Source organism: Oncorhynchus tshawytscha, linkage group LG11 (assembly GCF_018296145.1).
Source record: "Oncorhynchus tshawytscha isolate Ot180627B linkage group LG11, Otsh_v2.0, whole genome shotgun sequence".
Classification (NCBI taxonomy): Eukaryota; Metazoa; Chordata; class Actinopteri; order Salmoniformes; family Salmonidae; genus Oncorhynchus; species Oncorhynchus tshawytscha.
In genome coordinates this window covers 45,000,950-45,020,979 of record NC_056439.1, presented here as the reverse complement: position 1 = coordinate 45,020,979, position 20,030 = coordinate 45,000,950, and the positions used below count along the sequence as shown (strand labels likewise).

Sequence of the window (20,030 nt, the reverse complement as noted above, 5' to 3'; positions counted from 1 at the left end):
CAGCACCCGATGTCACAGCAAGACCAAAAAGATCATCAAGGACAACAACAACCCGAGCCACTGCCTGTTCACACCACTACCATCCAGAAGGTGAGGTCAGTACAGGTGCATCAAAGCTTGGACCGAGAGACTGAAAAACAGCTTCTATCTCAAGGCCATCAGACTGCTTAACAGCAGTCACTAACTCAGAGACTGCTTCCTACATTGAGACCCAATCACTGGGCACTTTAAATAATGCCACTTTAATAATGTTTACATATCTTACATTACCCATATCACATGTATATACTGTATTCTATACCATCTATTGCACCTCAGCCATCGCTCATCCATATGAATATGTACATATTCTCATTCACCCCTTTCGATTTGTGTTTATTAGACAGTTGGGGAATTGTTAGATTGCTTGTTAGATATTACTGCACTGTCGGAACTAAAAGCACAAGCATTTCGCTACACTCGCATTAACTTCTGCTAACCATGTGTATGTGACCAATAACATTTGATTTGAAATGACGTCACTGTGAGGAACACCATTGAGGCAGGAAGAGAAAGGAAAAGGGAAGGAACCGTCAGGTAAAGGTGTTAGCGGTAGGCAGCGCCCTGTTTATTGTCTATTGACTTTACGCTGCCTATTTTGGATATTCCTCAAACGAATCTGGAAATAAAGATAAAGATTTTCTTCTTCGTTAAAACGGGTAAGTAAGCTAGTTTGCAGTTATTTACTTTCCAACTTATCAGAGTGAAGAATGGGGTGGTTCATTGTCTCTTGAACAAACGTAGGCGACAGGCACGCGGAAATATTACAAATGTTCTTAAATTCTGCCAGTGGAGAATGCCTTGTTGGCCAAATGCTAGTCACTAATCTGATACCACACTCGGAATACTAACCTGTATTTCATTTAACAAAATAAGAAATGCTCTCATTTTACCTCAATCGTCCCTTTTGAAAAGACAACTAGTATTCATAAGTGCAATCATTCAGTTGTCCATACACCATTTCTCCACACTAGAAGTAAAACAAAAATACAGTTGACATAGAAATAATGAGCATTGATATGTTTATCAGCTGTTTGAGGCAAATCATCATACTTGGAATTATATAAAACCCAATATCAAAGAAGATGTACTGGTATTTAAAGGTAGCCTCAGCGATATGACGTGATGGAGAAAGTAAACAGCATAGTGGTTCATGCCCCATTCAAAACAACTGGGAACTCTTACATTTCCAACTTCAGTGTGTTCAGGACAAATTGGAATGAGAAGGGGGTGAGAAACGAGCTCCAAATGGGATTTATTTTTATGGTCATCCAACTCGGAATTCCATATTGAGAACTTGGGCCTCTTTCTAAAGCTCTAACTTAACAACTTGAAGATCCACTGACGTCATGATTTGACCTCTTTTTTTTTTCTTCTTTTCCCAGTTGTCTTGTAAGCACCATCAATTTCTAAAGGCTTCCCATCGGTGGCGGCCACTGATTGGCTGAATACACTGGGTGAGAAGTGGTTGGAGTTGTCATTAAAGCAGCATGATCGAATTATGATGCACATTTTCTTAACTACCTGTAGTTTCTTTGAAAATGTATAAAGTGATCTGTGTATTTAAACAACCGGTATAAATACACCTGTTTGACTTTTGCAGGTCAAAAACCGAATCACCACTGCTGCACATGCTGCAACTGTTTTGAACAGATTAGATTATACCAAAGATGGTACAGTGGGAAGATGGGCATAAACTGCTTCTCCAGTAGAACGTTGGTTAGCTAAGCTCATTAGCAGAAACATTGTCAATGGGTCTTAACGGTCGCCAAACCTGCGCATGTGCAGGCTGTCAAATCAGTCAGTTTGTCACTTTCACGAAGTTAAAGTAATAACATGTTCAACTACTTAAGACATTGGCTCAAATCTAGGTTGTGCCTTTTTTAGATTTTAGAGAACATTTAAATAAAGAAGAATTGTTCACTTCTCTCATTGACTTCTCAATCCCTGGTCTGTTTTGCAAGCATTCCCAGAAGTTCGAGATGTTCCGGCCTCTGGGTTTAGAAACTCGAATGAGCAGCCAGCTCACAAACGAACGAGTGCACCAGGGCAAATGCAACAAGCAGCATGCAGATGCAATAAGTGAAAACACATGATCTGAGGATAGCAAGCTAACATAATGTCACAAAGCATGTTGCACTAGCCAGTTAACTTTCATTCTGAAAGAATACACCCGTTTTGATACACCCGGTTTTATGCTGTTTAGTGTACACATGTCGCCCTGTTAGTAGAACCTGATGATGAAAAACATGGGAGGATGAGACAAATGGCCATGTTGTTTTTTGTTCCCCCAGATCTGTGACGAGAAGGTTCTAGCTAGTAGTGTATCCCTCTGTCCTGTGACTCTTTTTGGGTGTAGTTGTCCAGTTTATCAGGTCCCAGGCTCTCATAACTTATTATTTATTTACAAGCTTATTACAATTAGCTTTATACGCCATCTGTACCTGATATAGCGGATCTAGTCTCACGTGAGGAAGTAAGCCGTCTGGTGCGAGAGACAGACCCAGAAAAAAGCAGACCCAGAAGTTCTGACTGAACATTTGAGCACCCCAGGGTGGTCCATTTTACTTTGTGCTGTTATAATTTCTGCTATGAAATTCTGCGATGTCATTGGTGCAGTTCCCCTTCATAGCAAATAGCTGGCAAAGCAATGCAAGCAATGTTCTCATGGCCTATGCGCCCTCTGAGGAGGCGCTGCCTGGCTGTCACTGAGGAGCAGAGTGATAACTGAACATCTTGTTTTGAACCATTTTTTTTAACAAGAAAATGTACACATTTACCTGGCTTTTTTTGATGTCATGGCTTTAGAAGTTTCTGATAGGCTAATTGACATTTGAGTCAATTGGATGTGTACCTGTGGATGTATTTCAAGGCCTACCATCAAAATCAGTGCCTCTTTGCTTGACATCATGGGAAAATCTAAATAAATCAGCCAAGACTTAAGGACAACAAAGTCAAGGTATTGGAGTGGCCGTCACAAAGCCCTGACCTCAACCCTATAGAATATGTGTGTGCAGAACTGAAAAAGCATGTGCAAGCAAGGAGGCCTACAAACCTGAGTTACACCAGCTCTGTCAGGAGGAATGGGCCAAAATTCCCCCAACTTATTGTGGGAAGCTTGTGGAAGGCTACCTGAAATGTTTGACCGAAGTTAAACAATTTCACAGCAATGCTACCAAATACTAATTGATTGTATGTAAACTTCTGCCCTACAGGGAATGTGTTGAAGGAAATAATAAATAAATCATTTACTCTACTATTATTCTGACATTTCACATTCTTAAAATAAAGTGGTGATCCTAACTGACCTAAGACAGTTAATTTTTACTAGGATTAAATGTCAGGAATTGTGAAAAACTGAGTTAAAATGTATTTGGTTAAGTTGTATGTAAACTTTCGACTTCAACGGTGTATGTATGGAACTTTTTTTTTTTTACCAATCACAAGTGGGGCACCGGCCCCTAATGGGCGGGCTGCCGCTGGATCACAATCCGAAACAGTAATGAACAGGTTTTTTTGGTCGTTTTTGGGGGGGGCTGTTCGTGCACACACCACTTTTTCTCGAGGCAAGCCGAAGTTCGTAGCTGAAGTCTACTCCCCTTCATTAGACAACAGTAGGGATGCTTCAATGAAGTGTTTGTCATTCAACGAGGATGACTCGTTTCATGCAAATCTTCACTTGAGAAATACTGCACCAAGCATCTTAGTTAGATTTAAAATTATGCAACTAAGATCTCTGCAAAAACTTGATTCTTAGATTAATTTGGACTTTTGATGAAGTGGCTACGACATCTCAAGATGGACGCAGTACTATTGCAACTTTTTTTTCTTGTTTTTCAAGCGAAGGTCTTTTAAGGGAGTATGTGAGCTCACTCATTGGGTTCGCCTAGCGGAGTTTGGCTAGGTGCCAGCTGAACATTTACAGTGTTGAAGCACAAGGCTCAACTTCTCCAACGTTTTGGTGCCCTGGCTACCAGCGGGAGGTGAACCCATGCACCTGCGAAGATACTGTGTGAGAGCGAAGTCTTGCATCTCGCTCATCTCAATGGGAGCGTTCGAGCTGAGCACTTTTGTCAAGACGTTAACCAACGTTGGTCACCACCTTTGTTTTGCATTATGGGTATAAAAAGGATCCGACTTGCAACTGCATGACCTCAACAACCATGTGATCAAAGGTCATGAACTTTCAACTGCAGTCGACTAGAGTTTTCTGCAGTTGCTCCTCACCGAAGTCGTAGCCAAAGCATTGTGGGAGACGAACTTCTGGGTTTTTTGGAAGCAAAAAGCAGAGATGGCGCCATACTGGATGGCCACCGTTTTGCAAGCGCCATGGATTGCCACCGTTTTGCAAGCGCCAACCCAACTTTACTATTTTTGTGATTATTTTGTAGTTTATTTTTACTTTATTTTCACAATGTATCCTCTTCCATTTCTTACAACCTTTTGAACATCAAGTCAGCAGTTACTTGCCTTAATTCCATCTTTAACCTCGACCCATCTGCCCTGGGCTCCTTGTGTAATTCCGACCCAATTTTCGGACTACTCGAGGAAATGCAGGCATTAGAGGCAAGGGATGGTGGAGATCCTGGTGAGATTAAGGCGAAGGCAATACCGGGCCACCTCTTCCCTCCAGTCTACTGGCCAATCCATTGCTATTGAGATCACTGATTTGCTACCAACGGCACCCTCAACTGCAATATTCTCTCCTTATCTGAAACATGGCTCTTGGACAAGATGCACCCCCCCCCCCATGGCTGACCTTAATGAGCAAGTACCCCAAACACCAGTCTTGGGGTCAATATCAAGTGTATTTGACTGTTTGACATAGTGTTTACCCATTAACTTATGTGAACTGACATGTATTGTCTAACATGCTGACCATGTCACAAAAATACATTTACACGTACATGTTATTCAATCTTTGCACCCACACTGCTCGCACGCGTCAAAGGGTGTCTGCGTATCCAGGCGCTAAAATAAAACTTTGTTCTATTTGTGATGCTTGACGCGCTGCAAGTCCCGCCTCTCCAATCTTCTCATTGGTTTTGAGTCGCATATACCCACTTGGGTGATTGAAAGATGAACTGAGGTCCACACTCCAGTCCAGTTGGTAGTGGTAATGCACCTTTTAAGTTTGTTGTCATATAAAGTCTGAAGAAGAAGCCTGAAGGAGACCGCAATGGGAGATTGCAAATCTGAAAATATTGCGGAAGCGGACAATGAAGTGGTTTCTGAATCCAATGGTGGTAGAATCAAGGAGAATTGGAGTATTGTCCAAAAGAACGGAAAACTGAGAAAAAATATTGTACAGTGATGAAAGTGACCCTTCATATCTAGTAGGGTTATGGTTTGTTAATGAGGAGTAGCTGAGCAAAGTACCAATTTTGAAGAATCCATTTGAGTTATCCAGACATGGGGCAGAGAGTGCTGGGTAAAGCAAAGGCTGTGATGATTATAAGAGGCTTGCTTGTTTCAATTTTTTTTTGTGCTTCTGCGGATCAGAAGGAATGTGCGTTGCATCTCACACTATTTTGATACGTTTGGTGTGTGTGTGTGTGTGTGTCTTTGGAACAGGGCACCCTTCAAGGGGGCTATATCTGGCGTCTCGTGGGAAGTCAATTTTGAAGAGATTAAAAATATTCCTGGAGTGCTTGATGCACGTCAGTTGAATCGTATGGTGAAAAGGGGAAGTCTGTGTTATTTTTGAGTCTCCCTAGTTGCAGTTGGTATATAAACTACAGAGTCAGAGCATTTGTCCCAAGACCAATGCAGTGTGATCATTGTAAAGCTTTTGGTCATGTTTCAAGTGTTTGCAGAAGGGAGAAGCCGAGATGTCCAAGTTGTGGAAAAGATTATGTGTTGAAAATGTGACATTGAAATTCTGGTGGGAACCATGAAGCTACATCTTTCGATTGCCTGACAAGGATAAAAGAGAATGAGGTGGCCAAAGTCAGGGCTGTCCAGAACATTTCATATGCAGCAGCTGTTAAAAGGGTTAAGATTTTGAATGGTGCTCCTGAAGAGTCCATGGTGGTGGATAGGCCTTCGCTGCAGGGGTTGCCTTTCACCAGCAGGACCCTGGCATTTTAAAGGTTAAGAAGGTGGCCTCCATAGCTATGGGATTAAAGGGCACTGCCAAGGTGGAGAAAAGGTCCAGGAGGATAGAAATTGTGGCTGCGGCGGAGTGGTTCCTGGGACTGAAAGATTTCTCAGCGGAGGAGTTACATGGAATATTGTCACAAGCCATACCACCCTCAGGCCCTAGAGTCTGAGAAGGGAAATATGGAAATTTGAAAGAAGGAAGAAGTGGGAGTTGTTTTGTTGTCAAAGTACTATTCTTATTTGAGTGGACTACGTTAGTTTCCCTATCACATATGGATTTTCTTTTCACCTTGTTTTGGGTTTTCAACCCGTCCAGTTGGTGGCAGCAGTACACAGTTTATTTGGGTTGTAGTCCGCCATAAAACCCACAGAAGAAGAAAAAGCCTGAAGGAGGAGAGATTACTAGAAACAAACTCAGTTTACCCTTTTATCTGTCTATTTAATTGTCTGAGTAGAGGACCTTGTGCATTTCAAGTAAAATAACAACCCAATGTTTATATCCCAGGACAAATTAGCTAGCAACAGCAAGCTTGCTGGCTAAATTGCCAAAAATGTTTAATGATTTTCAACCGGTCCTCAAATTAATATAATTGGTTCAGAGTTCATTTTGATAATTCAATCTGCGTGTCCTGATCACGTCTGGAGTGGGTGGACAAAATCAACGTGCTTGCGATGGCGCACGCACATGAGCGGTGTGGTAAACATGTGATCCTTTTCTGTACAGTGAGTGTGTTGTCCTTCATGTGATTGAATCAAATTCTGCAAACTGACAACAACATGAAGGTTGAGAATTAAAGAAATACACTGGAGGTTGTAGTGAAGCTGACATGAAATCAGTTAACATACAGTAAGAATCTTTGTAGTCCGTTTAATCACAATCTGTTACAATTCCATGTTTCACAAGTAATAAGGTACAAGGGCATGACGTAATGGCAACAGCAGAGCATATGCTGAAAAAACACCTATGTTCTCATTCTAGTAGCCTATGCACTCACTAACTGGTTATATTTTGGGAAGACCATCACAAAAATACAAAACAAGTCTTGTGAATGTTAGAGCTCGGGCTGGTATCTAATTTCCTTACCAGAATATTTATTCTTTGGACCATGTTGATCATGTTCGGCTTCGTGTTGGAGAAGTGGAATTCCGATTGTATCCACTTCATCGGCAATAACAAAGGCAACTACAATGTCTGCCATAGTGGCGTTTCCTAGAAACGGCAGAAGGTAACCGACTAGCTGACTGAATATGTGCCTCCCCTGACTTTACTCCTCGACATCCGTCTACAGTCGACTACTTTAAGTTTACCACTCAAATGTGCCCAACCTCTGCTGTGCTGCTCCTGGCAATGTCATTTTGCTGAGTCTACCTTTTTAACTTTACAGTTGTTTTACTTATTTTGCCAAAGGTTAGGTTTATCATAGTTTGATTATAATGGTGCTGGGACAGTTTGATTAAAAAAACCTTTAAGTAAAGTTAAATATCTGTCACATGATTGCATGAAACACAGGGCCCTAATCATGTCAGTGCAACTGCATAGTATTATTTTAGTTTTTCCTTAGGAATTCCTGCATGGAGAAACTCTGAGGCCTACATATGTTTCAAGTCAATTCAGGAAGTAAACTTCAAAAACAATTCAAAATGTGATCTGCATCTATTTTCAATTACTTCTCAATAAACTGAGTAGAAGCTATAGTATTTATTTCAAATGTTTTTGAATATTACACTTAAATCACTTCCTGAATTTATTGCCTTCAATTCGAATTGACCCCAGCCCTGATCTGCCTGGCCACAGCTCCCTGAATTTTAAAAAATTAAGTCCCTCCCTATTGTTTCTTACTAACAGAATCATGATGAAAGAAGAGCTAGAAACGACCAACCGGCCAGACAACACAGCCTTCACACAGCAGAGACTCCCTGCTTGGCAGCCCATGCTGTCGGCTGGTATCGTAATCCCTGGGTTTGTGCTCATTGGCCTGGCATTCATTGGCATAGGTGTTGCCCTCTTCATCACCTCACAGAACATCACAGTGTTGGAGGTAAGAGTATGACTGACAAGGGCATCACTGGTCAAAAGTGACTCCTAGTTTCAGGATTTATGATACCCATGTATTGTCCATTTGCATGAAATGTCATATTGTCCAGTTGTATGTTCTCAATTTAGTTATGAACTTCATCAGAGTAGCTCAATTTTTACTAGTTCAAATTAGACATTGCCTGTAACTCTTTAGGTACTTGTGTGCATCTTTTCCTTGAATGTTACTCTTGCGATCTGTTCAAGCTTGTTTACTAGCTCATTCGGTCACACAGGATGAAGATGATGGTTTCTGGCACACAACATAATGGAGGTGTGAGTTGTGGTTTTATGTTGATAGGTGCTGATCAATATTTAATGCAATGCTTCATGTTAACACAGAAAGATTACACTGGAGTAGAGACCACCTCAGACTGCTACAAGTGCTCCAACCCCAGCGACAAGAACTGTACGTGCAAACTGGAGTTCTCCCTCTCCACTCTGTTTGAGGTAACGTGACATTCGTACCCCTTCGCTTATTTAAGTTATCACAGTAATGTGAGCTCTGCTCATTACATGTAGCAAAGAGCTGGTTCTAACTCACTTTTTGTTCTTCAGGGTCCTGTGTTTTTCTACTATGGTCTGTCCAACTACTTTCAGAGCCAACGCTCATATGGGGCTTCAAAAGATGAATACCAGCTCTCAGGGGATCTGGACTACTTTAAGGTGGGAAGAGATGTGAATGTGTGACAAATGATCCATGAACAGCCTCAAATGTTGTGACTGATTACCTATCACCAACTGTTTTCCCCTCTTTGTGTTGCAGACACCTATTTCTGCATGCTCCCCCTATCAGTACGATGCCAACCAAAATCCAATTGTGCCCTGTGGATCATTAGCAAACAGCATGTTCAATGGTACAAGCCCATCATTCATTAATCAGAACTCTAGTAGACTGTTTTATTACCACGCTGCACTTGGAGTAAATATTCTGTTCAACGTTGTCCAGTAATTAAATTTCTGCATTGTTTTTTTAAAGACACCTTTAAGCTCTATCAGATCGTGAACGGTACCAAGAAGCTTGTTCCCTTTGATGGAAAAGGAATAGCATGGTGGACTGACTACAACATCAAATACAGGAACCCCTCTGTTACGCCTCTAAAGAATGCATTCAATGGTAATGAGCTCCATCCAGAGACCATGACATTAATGTATACAGTGACATCCTAACTTGAGATGCCTAATCAATAATACCCTACATCCACATGTCTTAACACACTGACCTAGGAGTTTTTAAACTTTGTTTCCTTTGAACATGCTATATAAATAAAGGCATTTATAATTCATTATATAAAGAGTGCCTTGGTCCTCCTTTCTTTTTGATGACCAATTTATCCCTTTAACCAAAGAGCCCCTTCTATCTACCAAAATGTACTATTGTGTACCTTAGCACCTTCTGTCTACCAAAAACCTACTATTGTGTACCTTAGCACCTTCTGTCTACCAAAAACCTACTATTGTGTACCTTAGCACCTTCTGTCTACCAAAAACCTACTATTGTGTACCTTAGCACCTTCTGTCTACCAAAAACCTACTATTGTGTACCTTAGCAACGCTTCCCTTCCTGCATTTTTTCTACACTGACCTAGAAGTTGGACGTTACATCGACTTTCATTTGCTTTCCTCACGTAGGTACTGTGAAGCCATCCTTTTGGTCCAAGCCGGCTTATGAGCTGGACACCTCTGACCCATCCAATAACGGCTTCGTGAACCAGGACTTCCTGGTGTGGATGAGAAGGGCTGCCCTGCCAGACTTCAGGAAGCTGTATCGACGAATCACAGAGGGTGACTACGCCAGGGGCCTACCCGCAGGGAACTACTCCCTTGAAATCGCCTACAGTATCTTTCACTACAATATGTATAGGTATATGGAAATGTCTAGAAGTCAGTGGGCATGTGTGAAAGGGCGCAGGCTTAAGTCCTTATGAAGCATTTGTTTTGCCTGAAGACAGAAGAACTGAGCAGTTCTGTAATTACATACGGAATGACCGATGATTCAAGCATTACAATGTCATATTACGTAATTCAATGACTACTCCTGTAAATTGATGAGCGCTTATTTAATTCTAATCCAATTGGCATTTCCACTCACTCATTCACCAGAGTGAGTGGAAATGAGAACATAAACTGCATGTTGATGCTATTACTCCAGCTAAATGCAAGCAACTGTAATAATAATAATGTGGGGTTTTTTTGTACTCCGCTCGGAGTGAGTTGTATTTCACTCCCATGGGGCTAGTGTCTCGTGTTACAACAGTTTGTTGCTCAATGGTTTACACCTGCATTTCAGCTCAACTGGTCTTACCAGTTGGGTGGGACTCTGCTTTTCAAACAGAGGAGAATGGCAGACATGACGTGGTAGTTTTTCGACATTGGAGAAAGCATATGCTAGGGAAAGAGTAAATCTTTCTATACAAATTAGACACTGTTGGTAATATTTATATGGTCACTCTCAAATGGCACTCTATGTCCTGTTCGACCTTAACACACTCCTCCTCCAGACTATCCCGTGTTGAGCTTCGGTGGGAGGAAGAAGGTGGTCTTCAGCAACGTGTCCTGGATGGGCGGAAAGAACCAGTTCCTGGGCATCGCTTACCTGGTGGTTGGATCTTTGTGTGTTGTCATGTCAATGGTTATGCTCATTGTGTATGCCAAGTTCAAGTTCCCTGAGGATGATTAATGTTCCGGCTCCATTTGACCTTTTAGAGGTTAGTCATTATCTGGGTAAATTTAATAACTTTAAATTACTTGATTATACTGCCATGTCTGTCCAATATTGAATCTCGTTGAGAGAATTATGATTTACTGGGAGAGTTGATAGAGGGCTCTTTGCATAGTTCATTAAGGGTTTTAGTTAAGAGGTGAGTGAGGTCAAGTTGGACATTTTAAAGTTTTAAAAGCTATGTAATTTGATACTCTGGGAAAGCTGCATTTGAATCTTCTTGTATAGTTTAAGACCTTAGGATGAAAAAGCCATTCATAAAAACGTGTTTTTGTTGCGTTACGTCACATTGGTAACTGCAGCTTTTATCATGGGTCAGAAAAGACCAATCTGTTCATACTGTTTGTTATAGATTTCTGAAAAGTAGAGGATCATTTACAAACATGGAGTGATTGTTATTTTTAGACAGGACATGTAAGCCATAGAATTGTATTGCCATTTGTTATTGGATAAAAAATTCTGAATTTATGTATCTGAAATGTTTTGCTGTAACCTTTTCTAATGGGAATATATCTCAGGGTTGTATATACTGCACATAACTGAACATCCTCTTTTTAAAATGTTTTTATTGCAGTATGTTTCTTGTAATGGAATTTAGAAAATTCCTTGGTGAATTTTAATTTGTTTTCTCTGAAATAATAAATGTACAACTTGAGGAACGACCTGATAGCGCTCTGCCATCCCTTTGTTGAGTTGATATGGAATTAAGGTTGCATCATCAATGATTGTCAAAGAAGCCTCTGACAGTTCCATGGAATTGTCACAATTACAGCTCTGAGTGGAATGTTGCTGAAGATTCTATGCTCAGTTTGACACATTATACATGTCTAATGTCTGTCTCAGCTTCACTGTGTATGGTTTAATCTGGTGAAGATGGTCTTTTCTATATGGCCCTTTTCCAGTCCCCCACCCCCCAAAAATTATATTTTCCCCAGCCTACCGGCATGGGCAACGGTTGGGATAGATATAACTCCAGAGGAACTTGCTGCATTTTTCCGACCCAGTACCAGTGGGATTAGCCAAGTTTTCAGTGCAATAGAATCTGTGCTCCCGTACCTGCTGGTGATCTTCTTGCCATTTTTTACCTTTAATGTTCTTCACAAAATATACAAGAGGAAGCTGATCAAAACATTACTGGTAAGTAACATTATCATCATCCACTTTCACATCAGGGCAACATTTTAGATTTTTTGAGAAGCATCACTAGATATGTAAGTCTGCTTCTTCTATATTGGTGCTTGTCCAGGTTAAGTCTCAAAAAAGCTGGTGGTAAACAGACATTTCTGCCCCAAAACATTGAGGAATACTAAGGATTTAACTTATCAAAATGGTGGTTAAAAAAAAGTAAAGAGAATCCAGGAGGGGGGGGGGTCATCTCTGAAATGTGTTTTTCCTGCAGAAGTCGGATATGCTTAACACATCTGCCATGCTGTCAGAGCATCTCCAACAGCTGAAGGGCGTGGAGGTGAGGCTGCTAGCCCTGGAGAAGAAGCTTCAGGTGGTGGAACGTAGGAGATGGGGGAAAGCACCTCGAAATAACAGGGGCCGAGAACTAACCCGCTGTGACGCTGTGGAGTCTTCCTCATGTTGCTGCTCATCAGGAGAGAGTGAAGACGAGGGCAACCAATCAGGAGCTTTGACAACCAGAACCGCGGAGCACTGACAACGAGACAGGACTTGGAGCCTGTTCTGTTCTTGAACCTAAAATATAACTAAGTTCTGAACAAAATGTTGCCTTGTGTGTTGATACACCTCTGTACTGTGTTTGTTTTAAGAAAACTATTAGAGTGTTAGAATAATTAGAAAATTGTATAATTCATTATTTAAGATGCATTGTGCTTGTTACACTTGATTTGATGAGCACACCAGGGTGCTATTTTCACAAATGATTAATTTCCAAAGTTGGTATAGTTGTCACTTGGCTGTCATGATGCAATCACGGCACAGATGATGTAATAATGGGTCTGCTGAGCTATTCTGAGGGTGCACTGGCTCAGGTCCTCATTTGTTACTCAGACACGATTGGATTCACATCTCTGGCCTCCAAAGATAAGAGCTGAGAGCTCAGAGCTGTTTTTTTGAACTACTTCATTATCTGAAGATGGTCTGTGTTGGTATTGGCGTGGGGCACTGCAAACACCCAACCTGGTCAAGGGTTGGGATGGAGATCACACCCGATGAACTGAGAAAGGTAGTGGAGAGCAAGGAGTATAACACCTCCTTCTTGGACATGGCCCTGCACAATGTTGGCTGCATGATCCTGGCTCTCTGCATGGCCTTTCTGGTCGTCTCCATGATTTACCTGTGGATCAGCAGGAAGAAGAGCCCTGGACAGGTTGGTGAATAGTTACTCTTAGTCAATTTGTGAATCCAGTTACATCATTTTTGGTGGTAATAAAATCTCTGCCCTAGTTTTACATATGGTCTACATTGAAAATATGCACCTCTGTGTACTTAGCTACATAACTAGCCTACGCTGCATAGATAGCTTACAAAGGCCTGCTGGGATAGGTTGGTGAAAAGTCCTGAAATCATACTGCTCTCTATGTATTTCTATGTTACTGTTTTTTGAAGGACACATTTTTGTTTTTTGAATGTATGTCTGCCAACATTTCTGTCAGGGCAAAGCAGGATTCCTCCAGTGCAAAGGCAGCATGCAGAAACTGCGCCAGGGATTTGAGTTGCAGGAGCAGGTCCTGCTCAAGATGGATGGCATGGAGCAGCGTATGGTTTCCCTGGAGGGTTTCCTCAGATCCATTTGGAGGAGGAGATCCAGAGGCGATAGCAAACAGGAGGCCGCTGACAAGTACAGAGATGTCCCGGGCTTCTCTGACCGCTCCGACTAATACCTGATTAACCGCTTCACACCTGAAGACCCGGTTTATGGAGACTGTTTTATGTCTACTGATTTTGGGATTCTGTTTTATGGACAGTTTTAGTGCATTTGGTAAAATAAGCATTTTAAAAACATTTTTAAATGATTTAAAAATAAAATGTGTGAAATTGCATCAGAATTGTTTACCTTTTATTTAAGGTTCATAGAATATGATTGTAAACCAAGGATATATGCTTGATATATATATATATATATATATTTAAAAAATTGAAATGGGAAATTAGGTAAAGCAAGATATATAAATCACATCAAAAAGGCCTAATGATTTTGAGGATTACTGGAAATTGTTTGACTTTGGCTACATTATCCAGCATTTGACAGTTTGAGTTCCAAATCAATAGTGACATATAATTTAGAAAAAAACGGGTGGAAATTGTAAATAAGTACTTTATTTGACCAATCGCTGTAATTTATTATAATTTAATACGTGTGATGTTCCCATACGAGATATGACTACATTTTAATTTAATGAATACTTTGGCATATTTGTGATGAGATGAAATGATGCTCCCACATTGGAGGACAGGTAAACTATTTACGTCAAAATGATCCCACGAAATGATGGCGGTTCTGTTCCATCACTGTTCATGTTGATTAAGATATTTTTTTCCTCCCGTAATCTGGGACTATTCTAAATATAATTCTCATTTTTGAAAGAGTCAAGTAATAGCAAGGGAACCAATTCTCCATACATAGGCCCGCCTACCTGTCAGAAAAACTAAAGAAAAGCACCTGTATCGAAGCACCCATTCTACTATCTTTGACCATGGTTTTCTCAAAGTGGAATAAAAAAAATGTACATGTCTTTTGCCTCTCGTTTACATTAGCGAATCAATCAATTCGTTATTTGTATCTAAACGTGCAAACACTGCATTGACTGCATTGAAGGTGAACGGAAAGGCTCTGGAGCAACGAACCGCCCTTGCTGTCTCTGCCTGGCCGGTTCCCCTCTTTCCACTGGGATTCTCTGCCTCTAACCCTATTACAGGGGCTGAGTCACTGGCTTACTGGGGCTCTTTCATGCCGTCCCTAGGAGGGGTGCGTCACTTGAGTGGGTTGAGTCACTGATGTGATCTTCCTGTCCGGGTTTGCGCCACCCCTTGGGTGAGATCTTTGTGGGCCTTGGCGGAGATCTTTGTGGGCTATACTCGGCCTTGTCTCAGGATGGTAAATTGGTGGTTGAAGATATCCCTCTAGTGGTGTGGGGGCTGTGCTTTGGCAAAGTGGGTGGGGTTATATCCTTCCTGTTTGGCCCTGTCCATCATCGGATGGGGCCACAGTGTCTCCTGACCCCTCCTGTCTCAGCCTCCAGTATTTATGCTGCAGTCGTTTATGTGTCGAGGGGCTAGGGTCAGTTTGTTATATCTGGAGTACTTCTCCTGCCCTATCCGGTGTCCTGTGTGAATTTAAGTATGCTCTCTCTAATTCTCTCTTTCTTTCTCTCTCTCGGAGGACCTGAGCCCTAGGACCATGCCTCAGGACTACCTGGCATGATGACTCCTTGTTGTCCCCAGTCCACCTGGCCGTGCTGCTGCTCCAGTTTCAACTGTTCTGCCTGCGGCTATGGAATCCTGACCTGTTCACCGGACGTGCTACCTGTCCCAGACCTATTATTTGACCATGCTGGTCATTTATGAACATTTGAACATCTTAGCCATGTTCTGTTATAATCTCCACCCGGCACAGCCAGAAGAGGACTGGCCACCCCTCATAGCCTGGTTCCTCTCTAGGTTTCTTCCTAAATTTCCTAGCCAACGTGCTTGGAAAAACACCTGCATTGCTTGCTGTTTGGGGTTTTAGGCTGGGTTTCTGTACAGCACTTTGAGATATCAGCTGATGTACGAAGGGCTATATAAATACATTTCATTTGATTTGATTTGACGTGTGTGCCTCTGCCATACATACATTTCTGAACGTAGGCTGCGCTACATCCTATGCTGAAATTTTGCTCTGAAGACTGCAATTGTTATACTTGTCCAGTAGATGGCACTGTCGCACACCTTTCTCTCTAACATCAAATCCAATTTTATTGGTCACACATTTTTAGCAGATGTTATTGCAGGTGTAGCGAAATGCTTATGTTCCTAGCTCCAACAGTGCAGTAATATCTAACAATTCACAACAATACACACAAATCTAAAGTGAAAGAATGGAGTTAAGAAATATATAAATATTAGGACGAGCAATGTCAGTGGCATTGACTAAAATACAGTAGAATAGAATACAGTATATACATATGAAATTAGTAAAGCAGTATGTAAAAAATTATTAAAGTGACTAGCGTTCCATTATTAAAGTGACCAGTGATTCCATGTCTATGGACATAGGACAGCAGCCTCTAAGATGCAGGGTTGAGTAACTGGGTGGTAGCCGGCTGGTGATGGCTATTTAACAGTCTAATGGCCTTGAGATAGAAGCTGTTTTTCAGTCTCTCGGTCCCAGCTTGATGTACCTGTACTGACCTCGTCTTCTGGATGGTAGCGGAGTGAACAGGCCGTGGATCAGGTGATTGATGTCCTTGATGATCTTTTTGTCCTTCCTGTAACATCGGATTCTGTAGGTGTCCTGGGGGGCAGGCAGTGTGCCTCCGGTGATGGGTTTGGCAGACTGCACCACCCTCTGGAGAGCCCTGCGGTGGCGGGCGGTGCGGTTGCCATACCAGCCAGTGATACAGCCAGACAGGATGTTCTCAATTGTGCATCTGTAAAAGTTTGTGAGGGTCTTATCGGCCGAGCCAAATTTCTTCAGCCTCCTGAGGTTGAAGAGACGCTGTTGCGCCTTCTTCACCACACTTTCTGTGTGGGTGGACCATTTCAGAACGTCGGTGATGTGTACGCCGAGGAACTTGCAGGCATAGACTTCATAAGGGACGGTTATTGTGGATCAATTGGGAAGTGGCTGCATAATTTGTGAGTAACAAAACATCTGCCCCACATTGAAATGATGCACTGCAGTGCATCTCCATATTCTATAGATTGCACTGTAATCTCCTGAGTTTGTTGCATGTAGTTTAGGCTTTTCTTGTAGTTTGTCAAAAAGCAGTTGGTCCATGTCAATGCCGTATATTATAAGCTAGATTTTGTTGACTTGCCTTTGATTTGATACAACAGGGGGATTGATATCCATACTTAATATAAACCATGATTTTCCAGTAACCTATCCAATTAATTCCCTGGCAGTATGCCTGTGTAGCCTAACTCAACGTCTTTGAAGGAGATAGTGACAAGCACACCATGGAGTAGCTTGTCAATTGTTCATCTGGGAAACCACTTTAAATGATGTTGTTGAATGCTAATTTGCATATTTCCTCCACATGAGATTATGCTATTTATATACCTAACTAGAATTTGCTTTACTTTCTCACATGACAGTGTAAGAGGCAGTAGCGATGCGTGGGTAAAATCACTGGGGAAGCCAAGCCAGGGAAAAAAAGCCAAATTACAACCTGTGTGTTGTGATAATTGCGTTATTTGCTCTACAATCTGTTATATCAATATGGCAAGGCATAATGAACTATAGGCCTAAGGCGAAGCCCCCAAAGTATTTTAAATAAAATAATAGCCAATTACAATTTTATCTAGCTAGCTAGCCACCAGAGGACAAAGACACAACGGGATACAATTCAAGTTTTTTCTGTAAATTACGTTCTGCTTTTGATGTGATGTGATTGGTGTGAAGCCAAATCCTAACTGGTTTCCCTTGACATTTTTTTTTTGGTGCGCCACGACCATTTACAGTTGAGCACGCTCAGTATAGCACGCTCACTTGAGCTCAACGCTGATTGGCTATTATTTTATTTTAATTATCAAGGGAGTGCAAATGCTCGCTGGCTTCCCTTGCATTCATTGCTGTGGGCGGCAACAATACCATACTCTTTTTGACCATACAGCATCAGATAGAAAGGCTACACATACAGAGAAAGAGGGGTGCTGTTTTGCTTGCCGGAATCTTTCTCCGGTGAGATAAATTCAAGCTCTTGCAAAAAAAATGAAAAATTATGAAACACAGAGACGAAAGATACCACATTTTTGTAATTGTATTTTTTTTTTTTTTTTATATTGGAGGGAGGGGGGGGGCTTCCCTTGGTATCCATGAGTACATGCCAGTGGTGAGAGGGAGAGGAAAACAATTAAAATGGCTGAAATCCCACATGGCCTACCTGTGCTCACGTCATGTCTATCCAGCCTGCATGTGATCATGACGAAAAGGAGAAGTGTGGAGAAGATGAGGAAATAATAAATCCATGCTGAGTGCGTTAATCAAAGTCCATCATCTTGAAGCAGGGCCGGACCCCTCATTAGACAGGATTAGGCGGCCACCTAGGGTGGCAGATTAGTGAGGGCGGCATTTTCTGAGCTAAACAGTGCCCACTTTGTCAAAGGCAGGGGCGCAAAATATTTTGCTTCTTCATTCCCAGCGCACCTCTCCAGGGTGCTGTTGGAGAGACACATCGCTGCGGCACTCCAACGTTAAAAAAAAAGATCTAACATAAATCATGTAGCAGATACAGTCTATGGTAGAAAGAGTAGGTCATGGCCTTTTCTGTAGCCTTACAAGCTGGAGATAAAATGTATGACATTGTAGTGAGATGGACCCTTTTTAAACATCATGCACATTTCTCAGATCAAATAGCCTTAACTAAATGATGCCCAATCAAATAAAAAATGCGCTGACATGTTAACGAACACCATATCCTAAAAACAGGACAGATCAAAGTCAAATTAACAATATGGAATGGACAATCAGGCTACGTACAACTGCTGTTTAACCCATGGGCTAAAATGTCATGATCAGTGGTTTCAAGTTTGTATCCATCAGCCGATCATAGCGAAAAAGAAAATACTTCTGCATTTCCTGCTGTGTAAACAAATTGATTATCATTGAAAATAAACTCAGGATAACTCCTGATAAAGTTGGATAGCTGATATTCTGAGCTTAAATTTGATAATGTGAGATTTCAAAACTTTTAAAACCATCACTAGAGAGATCAATGAATACAGCAAAGAGCTGCTGTTTTTATAAGTAAGTTAATGTTTAAGTTGTTTTTCAGCACTTTGTTCAACACTTTTATAAGCCATAAAATGCTAGTTCTCCCTACTTCCACTCACGCTACAACCAGCACTGCAGCTGCAATGAATGATTCTAGCAAGATGTTTCCATAAGCTTGTGTTGTTATTAATAGCGGCTTGTGTCTTTTTTAATATCGAGGAATAGAGCCAGTTTCATCATATCGCATGATGGTTTTTGCGACTGCACTCGAAGAATCTTACAAAGTTCTTGAAATGTTCCGTATTGACTGACCTTCATGTCTTAAAGTAATGATGGACTGTCGTTTGTCTTTGCCTATTTGAGCTGTTCTTGCCATAATAATAGCCTATTTTTCCCAAATAGGGCTATCTTCTGTAAACTAATCCTACCTTGTCACAACACAACTGATTGGCTGTAGCCTTACAGTGCATTTCCACATAACACAATGGGGGATTTGAAACAATGGAGCCCAATTCATTTTCAGTGGAGGGAAGTGAAGTGGGTGGGGGGGATCATTGGGCGACGCGAGCATGGGCGAGGGAGCATGAACAGAGCAGCACCAAAGTTGGGGAAAGCTGAACTTTATGCAAATACTAAGCAATATTGTGAAGCGATTGACCAATCGAAGCTCCCTATAGCTTCCCCTACTGGATTTGCTGTTGATACCTAGCACTACGTAGCCTACTTGCTACCTTGCTAGCACCCACATTAGGGTGAAGCTAGCGTGGCTATCTGAATTATTGTGTTATGTGTCAGCGTGTGCCCATTTTCCCTGCCTATAGTGCAGAGCCTCATCATCTGTGTGGTGTTATTACTCTGCGATACGGCTCCCTTCATTTCCTGTTTCTCCAGCCGTGTGAAGGCAGAACGGCAGCGTTATTGAAAGGGAAGGGTAAAGGAGCAGAAGCCGTCTCCTGTCACAGCTGATTGTAAGACATATTGCACTGTCACTGTGTCGCACACACACACACACACACACACACACACACACACACACACACACACACACACACACACACACACACACACACACTGGGCGCAATATGTCATATCTTTTCAAAATAAATGAAATAAAGCAATCGATGGTGAAGCATGACGATGATGCAGAGGCCAGTCTGTATGCCTCACACCGCAAAAATATCAATCAACAATTTGGTAATGTCAATTTG

General features: G+C 41.7%; 1 protein-coding gene across 3 annotated transcripts; it reads left to right on the top strand.

Annotated features, from left to right (window-relative positions):
- The first annotated feature begins 66 nt into the window (after positions 1-66).
- Positions 67-11,599, top strand: tmem30b (transmembrane protein 30B). 3 transcript variants are annotated; one of them, XM_024437738.2, is made up of 9 exons: positions 540-698; positions 1,425-1,496; positions 7,988-8,180; positions 8,558-8,665; positions 8,774-8,881; positions 8,982-9,072; positions 9,195-9,332; positions 9,848-10,054; positions 10,717-11,599. In XM_024437738.2, exons 3-9 carry the CDS (start codon positions 7,992-7,994, stop codon positions 10,893-10,895), a joined length of 1,020 nt encoding a protein of 339 aa, XP_024293506.1. In that variant the 5' UTR covers positions 540-698; positions 1,425-1,496; positions 7,988-7,991; the 3' UTR covers positions 10,896-11,599. The 3 variants fall into 3 exon arrangements, with proteins under 3 accessions (XP_024293508.1, XP_024293506.1, XP_024293507.1); XM_024437740.2 differs by lacking the exons at positions 540-698; positions 1,425-1,496 and adding an exon at positions 67-90; XM_024437739.1 differs by lacking the exon at positions 1,425-1,496 and having other exon boundaries at positions 541-698.
- Positions 11,600-20,030: the final 8,431 nt, after the last annotated feature.

Bases quoted from the DNA above. Each gene is read 5' to 3' on its own strand.
- tmem30b (XM_024437740.2), top strand. From the start codon at position 7,992: ATGATGAAAGAAGAGCTAGAAACGACCAACCGGCCAGACAACACAGCC. The intron at 9,333-9,847 runs GTAATGAGCTCC...TTCCTCACGTAG, and splicing joins TCTAAAGAATGCATTCAATG to GTACTGTGAAGCCATCCTTT. The intron at 10,055-10,716 runs GTATCTTTCACT...CTCCTCCTCCAG, and splicing joins CTCCCTTGAAATCGCCTACA to ACTATCCCGTGTTGAGCTTC.